General features: G+C 48.0%; 1 protein-coding gene across 1 annotated transcript; it reads right to left on the reverse strand.

The window, feature by feature from the left end:
• Positions 1-1756: 1756 nt before the first annotated feature.
• On the reverse strand, positions 1757-2935 carry LOC139052056 (uncharacterized). The gene has a single exon (XM_070529125.1). It carries the CDS (start codon positions 2933-2935, stop codon positions 1757-1759), a length of 1179 nt encoding a protein of 392 aa, XP_070385226.1.
• Between the last annotated feature and the right edge of the window lie 5120 nt (positions 2936-8055).

Genomic DNA, 8055 nt, shown 5'->3' on the forward strand with positions numbered 1-8055 from the left:
CTTTGTTTTCCCTTTTCCCATTCCCCCAGTGTAGGGTATCCAACAGGACGTTATTCTTGTTAACCTCCCTGCCTTCTGCTTTTCTCTTTCCTCCTCCTCCCTCCTCACTACAATTTACAAAGACGATCTCTCGAAATCGTGATAGCGCGATTCGACCAAAGGCCTCTAACAGAGGAAGTTATTTTAGAATGCTGTCATCACAAGCCATCGCAGCGGAGGGCGACGAGGGCACTGTTGCAATTTTTACGGGCAACAGAACTGGACCAGAAGCTGTAGCCTGCAAGTGCTACTGCAAGTTATAGGGCTGCAAGTGGTACTGTGCTGTGTGGTGACGGTATGCGGTGACTACTTGGCTATCGCTTTACCTACCTTCCCGCTCTCTCCAGTGTAGGGTAGCAAACCGGATCTACCGATCAGGTTAACCTCCCTGCATTTCCCATTTCTCCTGTCTTTCTGTCTGTGTGGTGGTTACTGTTTGAATGTCTCATAAGACTCAACAAATATACGGCGCTTCCTTGCGTCCTGTGCTTTTCCGTTGCTATGCACCCTGTGGAAGCTACCATCAAAGTCGCCGAGCTTTCGACATGCGTTTTAGTTGAAAAGTTGGCCGCAACTTTCTTTTATTGCGCTACCTGGCAGCTAGTGTGTCAGAACATGGCAAACGATTTTTAGGTCTTTTAAATTCTAAGGTTTGTTACGGCACTGGGTGACTAACGTACATATAGCTTCAGCTCTGTGCTCTCTGGACACTCGGACACCAAAGGAGACTTTGCAGATACTTTCGTTGTCGGAAGGTTTTAGCCATGGTATTCAGTGGCAAGCCTTCAAGCAAGCCCTTAGTCAAGCTTTAACTGTGGCATTCCATTCCAATTGTTCATTCGGCGCGCACCTTCAAAGTTCTCTCACTTGAACACGTCTCTTTATGGAATTTTCACCTAACGTTCAAGCCGACATAATTGAAGTACTCCACGGCGGCCGCATTTCGATGGGGGCGAAATGCGAAAACACCCGTGTACTTAATTTAGGTGCTCGTTAAAGAGCCCCAGCTGGTCTAAATTTCCGGTGTCCTCCACTACGGCATGCCTCATAATCAGAAAGTGGTTTTGGCACGTAAAACCCCATAATTTAATTATTGATTGAAGTAGTAAATTAGCGCGACAAAAACAGACATGAAAAGTGGACAAAGACCAGAGCTACTCACAACTGTTTAATGGAAGGATAGAATCGTACATATATATCCTCTTGTCACGCATGCGCATACCAAGCAAATAGGAACAGGCACATGCACATCAAAGGCAGTTGCGCAAGTCAAATTCGGCATCTAGGAATGAGAAAGAAGGCTCATTTGTACACCTATATCTGTTATTCTTGATAAATAAGGCCTCAAGTGCAAGCCTGGAAGAGGCGTTGCCGCCCCTGCCCAGAATAGTAGTCTCAGAAAATCGATTGTCACAACCACACGCGGTAATATGAGCCACCGTGTGTACACCCTTATCCTTCTTTTTTCTTTAATTTTTGCTCGCGTTCCCTTCAAAGGTCATTCAGGGAACGTGCGCAAGTGATATAATAAAATCAAGTGATATTAATAATTCACCCCGCAGTCCAAACTACCGTTTGGTCTTCTCCATCTTATTGCGCAATAAACACACGGGAACGAACTATCCAGAACAAGCCCAGTGCTTCGTAACGGTCGTTTATCGAACCTTGATTAGAAAACTTTAAATTGTCAAACAACGAAAGAAAATATATGTGCGTGCTACTCAAATTCTACATTCACGTAGAGATTCGTTTTGTTGGCGTAACCGAGCTGTAGGATGTACTTCCATTCTAGAAACGCTGTCTTATATCCCGGGTTGCAAACACCAGCAATAGGCTTCCTGGAGCTGGTCTTATATTCCGTCTCCAAAAGAGGCAGCCTGATTTCTTTTGCCGCATCCACGGAGTGAATGAGGGTCAAGGTGACCTTCTTAGAAAATGGCCAAGCAACGGTGTTGTTCCCCTCACTCCATCGCAAGGACAGCACAAAACTTATGCGAACATCTTCGCCTTGGTTCGGGTCGAAGCGGCACCAGGCGCAAAATGTATAGCCCCCAAGAGTGCAGAGGCCGCTGGCTATACTGTGCTCCTTCTTTGTGGCTTTGACCAAGTTATGCATCGTGTGCACATGTCTAAAAACACACGTCGTATCAACCATGCCAGACTTAGAAGCAGCTCGGCATGGTCCTGGGGCGACTGGCACCTTCTTCAAAGCTTGAAAGAGCGAGCGGCGTTCCTCTCCACCAACTCTTTTTTGAACCTGTAGGAACTCGCGACCAAACTCGGCCACGTGTTCCATTAAAGAGTTGGTGATGCTGACGTAGGTGCTCTCCTTCTTCGGGTCTCCCTCCAACGCCAGTCGTTGCAAAGTTTCCACGTCCTTCTTGATGGCTGCCAGTTTCTCGACAGCAGTAGGCGGCCCTGTGCCTCTCGCCCCTTGACATTGGAAGGTTCCATTAGAGCATTGCCGATTGTGGTCGACCAAAACGTTACGAAGGACGAAGCGCTGACACTTGGCACACATCACTTCGTCGCGGTCGCATTCGGCCAGATGACTCCTCAACTCGCACAGTGTCCCTCTGAAGCCGCACTTCGAACCGCCTGCCACGCATAGAACGCGACGCTGTTCCACGTCGCACTGAGAGAAGTTCAGCGTCACAATGTTGGCGTGAGAGAACGTCGAGCTGTCGAAAGGGCACTGTGGGCACATCGCTTCATTTTCGATCTGGCCTTTGCAGAGCTTGCAGAACACGTGACCACAAGGCAACACCAGAGTACAGGAAGGCACCAGACCACAGAGGAAGCACACACGAGTGGCGGGCATAGGCTCGACGAAAGCGAAGCGCCTCCGTTCGAGAAAGTTGTCGAAGCCTGTCAGTGCGTACTCGTAGGCCGCCATACTCGGGTAAGTGCTCCCGGCCACGGCGGCCGCATTTCGATGGGGGCGAAATGCGAAAACACCCGTGTGCTTAGATTTAGGTGCACGTTAAAGAACCCCAGGTGGTCAAAATTTCCGGAGTCCTCCACTACGGCGTGCCTCATAATCAGAAGCCATTGAGTAAGTTTTCCGAATATTTACCTCAGGAACGAATCGCAAGTTTCTACTTGTGACGGGGACGACCGCGGTTAAACCAGGTTTGTAGAGCATTAGCACGGCTTTGCTTGCTTTGGCAAAGGACACAGGCGCCGCTCGGCTCCATCAGCAACAACCGCATCTATATACACTTGTACTACAAGAAAACACAGGCGCTGCTCGGCGCGGCAACAGCAGCAAGCGAATTGACCGCCACGCGGCGTCTTGTTTCAACGCCAACTACGCATCGAAAGCACAGCGCATACGAAGGTACGAGCACTTGGCGCAATTTGTGCACATCGCAGATCGCTTTGAAACTACGGGCGCCCGCGCGGCGTAGGCGGCAGCCGCCGTATAGTGGCAAGCTAAGTTACAGTTTGATCTTGGCTGAGCTTGAAAGTCATATTTACGGAAACAGGTGTTTTCTTGGTCTGCGCCTGGAGTTGTAAAGTTATCGTTCTAAAACCACAGCGCTGATTTGAAAATTTATTCGAGCTTTACGTGCAAGTAAATTATATTTACACAATACCAAAAAAGAAAACTCTTGCCGTGAGGGGAGGCTTCGAAAGCCCGGAAAGACGCAAAGACAAGGGGCGACGCCGCCTTCAAGTTTCCGTCCCAACAACTTCACAATGGTGATCGACGATGGCCTGACCACAGCGGCATGATTCCGATTGAATGAAAACAGCATGATTACGATAGAGTGATGAAGAATGAACGGCGTTTATGGAACTATGAAGCCGATAGACGATGACGGCATGATGACAATTGGATAAGGTTTCTAAAATCAGGATGATGCTACAACGGTAGCGGCACGACAAAGGCATGATAGCAATGGGATGAAAACGACTGTATGACGACGTTAGCGTGACGACGATGGGATGACATGGACTGTGCGACGATGATGGCGTGATGACGATGGCAAGACAGCGGTTGGATGACGAAGCTGTAATGACGGCACTGCGGCAGTCACTATAAACACACGCACACGCACGTACACACACGCACACACGCACACACACAGTGCCTGTGTGCGTGTGTGCACACACGCACAGGCACACAGGCACACACAGTGCCTGTGTGCGTGTGTGCCTTTTTTCATCTGTATTCCTTGCGCTTGCACAGTTCTGAAAAAATTCACCGACCATTACGACACTCCCTAATGCGAAATTTGAGCGCAGCTGTATGCGTGTCTTCATTTCGCGACATCTAAGCTGACGCGGACGATCTGTCTTGTGCTGCACATTCCCAACAAAGAAAAGTGTGCTGCAACTGCCTCGCTCATTGGGAGATCGCGAGCGACAGCGCGTGGGTGACGCGTGGGCGTGATTCACAGCAGCTGCTATGCAGGTACAGCTCATGCAGCGATTTGTTTCCACGCAGACGACGCGCGCTGCCCTGGCGCCATACTTGAGCTATCGTCGGCGCACAGCCCGTCTTGCGCGGCACTACGCTTTTCTTCGCACGCTTTGGTTCCACGAACGACGAGAGCGGCCCTTCGTCGCGCCAAAACTGCGCCACCAGTGTCAGCGCCGTCAACACCCAAGGGAGCCTCACATCGAGCCTTACTCGAAGCCGCTCGTCACCGCCCCTTGCAGGAGCAATGATTCCCGTCACACACGCCGGCCGTGGAGTGACCTCAGCAGCTGACACCGCGCAGAAGAGTAGCCATCCCCACCTCACCACCCTCGGAAGCGCAGATCGCCCACGCGGCTGGAGATGCTGTGGCCGCCGGTAACAATATACCTGGCGACAACTTTCTGTAGCAGTGCAGCCAAGGCTACAGAACCGAGTCGTACCTGTTTTGCTACGCCCCTGCATGCAGTTCCCTACCCAAATCACATTTGCCCTGTGCAAGTTAAATAAAAATGTTACAGTCACTTGCACTCCTTAATGCAAGATAATAATTTGAATATCAAGAAAATCGTTGCCGTGTCGAATGGATTTCGTTCCAAGCTATGCCGTGCTTTGCGGTTTCCTTGCGTCCGTATCTCTTTTCCATCACTTTTACACGAATATGAAGTCCCCGAGTTGTAGCACGTCAACGTCGCCTGCCGATGCACGTCCACAGCGTTCCGTGACCCCAGCCGCCGTGCATCTGTGGCAAGATTTGTCGAAGGAAAAGGTGTCCACGCAGTCCAAGAAAGTCGGGTACTACAAAGAGCAGATGGCCTGGAACACTGTCATTCGACGACCGGTATTAACATCAGCCTTATTGCTGAGCACTGAATTGTACTTTTCTCTGAGGGCATTGGTTCACCTAACTAAATTTCCGACCCGCCGCGGTTGCTTAGTGGCTATGGTGTTGGGCTGCTGAGCACAAGGTCGCGGGATCAAATCCCGGCCACGGCGGCCACATTTCGATGGGGGCGAAATGCGAAAGCACCCGTGTACTTAGATTTAGGTGCACATTAAAGAACCCCAGGTGGTCGAAATTTCCGGAGTCCTCCACTACGGCGCGCCTTATAATTAGAAAGTGGTTTTGGCACGTAAAACACCATAGGTTAATTCTTAACCAAATTTCCACCCGTCGTATTTGCTGCCTGCCGCAATCCTCTCCCTCAGTGCCTGCCGCTCGCACATGATAATATAAAGTAACATGGGAACAATTGCTGGACGCTTGTGTCTGCATTTGTGTGCGCCTTACATATCAGGCATTCCAATGATTGTCCGCTTGGTGTTTGATTTAGTAAACACATGTAGGTTCAGCCTATTCCGTTTAAACAAACATAAAGAGTCCCAATTTCTTTTCTTTTTTTTGTGCGTGAATTCAGTTATAACCGAAAACGGGCAGTGAAAACAAACTGACGTAAGATGGCGATCACGAAGTGCAGATGCGAGCGCGCAGGCGTTCTGATCATGCAATGAGCGTGATGATGTCACGTTCGCGCGTAAGGCTCTGCATCTCAAGCAATCTTTACGTAATCGTTGGGGTGTTCGTCTGTAGTGGAATGGTCCAACCGAATTGAATACAAATTTTCCATAAAAACAACTTTCGCCATATCGAAGCGAATGCTAAATATTTCCTCATTTATAAACTAGCTGAAATACTACGCTTCCGTGGAGTCTGTATAATGAAAAAAAATTGCATTACTCCTAGAAACGTGCTAGTGTTCAGAATTTTAAATAGGACTCGAGTTGTCGTTGCTATTCGATTCGTGCTCAATTCGATAATTCACTTTGAAAATTGCCCAGGATCCGTTTCTGCTCGAAAAGAACGGAAAGAGATCGATTCAAGTGAGGCCGGTTGCGAATGATTCTGCAGCATGGGGCCTCAGTGGTTGAGCAGAGGCACCAGTTTCTGACGCGAACGCACGCGGCAAACAACTATTGCTCAATAATTTCAACTAATTACATAATTAGGCCTCGCTTTCAGGCGGCCTCAACATAGGCAAAGAAGATAAGCCCAACTATATTTGCATTCGCTTAAAAGCATCTGCGGTTCTGCATAATAATGTAGTTCTCCCTTTCAACGAATAAAGGTGTCTACGGACGTTTGATAACTTGCAGTTTTCTTTCTTCATTGCTTTCATTATCATGTTGCGCCACATGACCGAAACTATAGTTGTTGCTCATTTACGAGCTCCTCAGTTTGTGGTACGTCTAGTTAATAAGGGCATATTACCTGTAGTGAACGAGTCTCTTGTTTTAACCGAGCGGACTCCGCGAACTTTATATCATATTTCATTTTGTTTAGAAATGAGGAAGCATACAATATTCGACTCGATATATGAAGATAATGTCTTTTCTAATATTCGTATTCAATTCAATTCGATTCGTAAATTTCGCTTGTCGAACTCACAGTTCTTTCGTACATGAGTGAAATTCCGTTAACAACAGGACGTCCGCTCAACTGATGCATTGTAAATGACAGACACCTTTCAGTTCTCTGGTGCACCACGGCAATGACAGTAATAAAACAAGGGAATAGCACGCCACCAGCTGTACAGGGAGTGTGCTGTTCTCGCGAGAAGGAGCGTATGATAGTGCAGCAGCGCGCATGGTTTTTATTGGGAATCAAACATAGTGAGACTGGCCCAACAATAAATTGTTTTGTCTGAATTCACACAGTACATTCACAGACCGCTTGAAAGTGAGACATTTTTATAGAAGGACTTAAAATTATTCAGCCGTAGTTTTCTTTATGGGCCATGCGTTCGCTGAGGAACTGGGAGTTGTGCGCAATAACCGTGGCTCTTTTGCAGTAGAATAATTCTGCAATGTCCTCACTTTCACCTGTATCCACCCCCCCCCCCCCCTTCAAGACTTAAGTAAGAATATTTCATTTCGTTTACTCCTGAGAATTACCGCGTTAGCCCAGTGGTTTTGGTGTTACGCTCGAGTTCGACCACGGATTTGATCCCGGTGAAGACGGCTGTATATCGATGGGGGCGAAAACGCAAAAAAAAAAGAAGAGCGCACGTGTGCTCAGGTTTATGTAGACTTTAAGGAATCCCACTTCGTCAAAAATCAAATTGTTGCTTTTGACAGGTTTTTTTTTTTTTTTACTCTCAAAGCCGTACAGGCCTTACATAGGGGAGTGGTTATACAGAACACACAAACATATCTGAGGAAGCAGCACATGGTCACAGCCAGCAGTGTGGAACATTTCAGGGTAAATGATAAAGATGATCGATGCGAGAAGGTGAGTCCAGTCATGTCTTGGTTTAGGAATAGAAGATTCAGAGTAGAGGTTGGTCTCGCAACTTCCATGCAGTGATGAGTGCGGAATGACAAGAGGCTGAGAGATGTAAAAAAGGGACCTCTTCGAATGGTTATTAGCGCGGTATACCTTGTGCAAGCGTATGCTGGAAATACGACATCTTTTAGAAAGGTCGGGTAGGTCGATCAAGCTTTAGATTCATGCAGTAGACGTTGGCGAAACCGGAGTAATTTGAGAAAATGAATCGAGTGGAACGGCTGTGAACTGATTCCAAAGAATATAT

Source organism: Dermacentor albipictus, unplaced genomic scaffold, assembly GCF_038994185.2.
Source record: "Dermacentor albipictus isolate Rhodes 1998 colony unplaced genomic scaffold, USDA_Dalb.pri_finalv2 scaffold_17, whole genome shotgun sequence".
NCBI classification, from domain to species: domain Eukaryota; kingdom Metazoa; phylum Arthropoda; class Arachnida; order Ixodida; family Ixodidae; genus Dermacentor; species Dermacentor albipictus.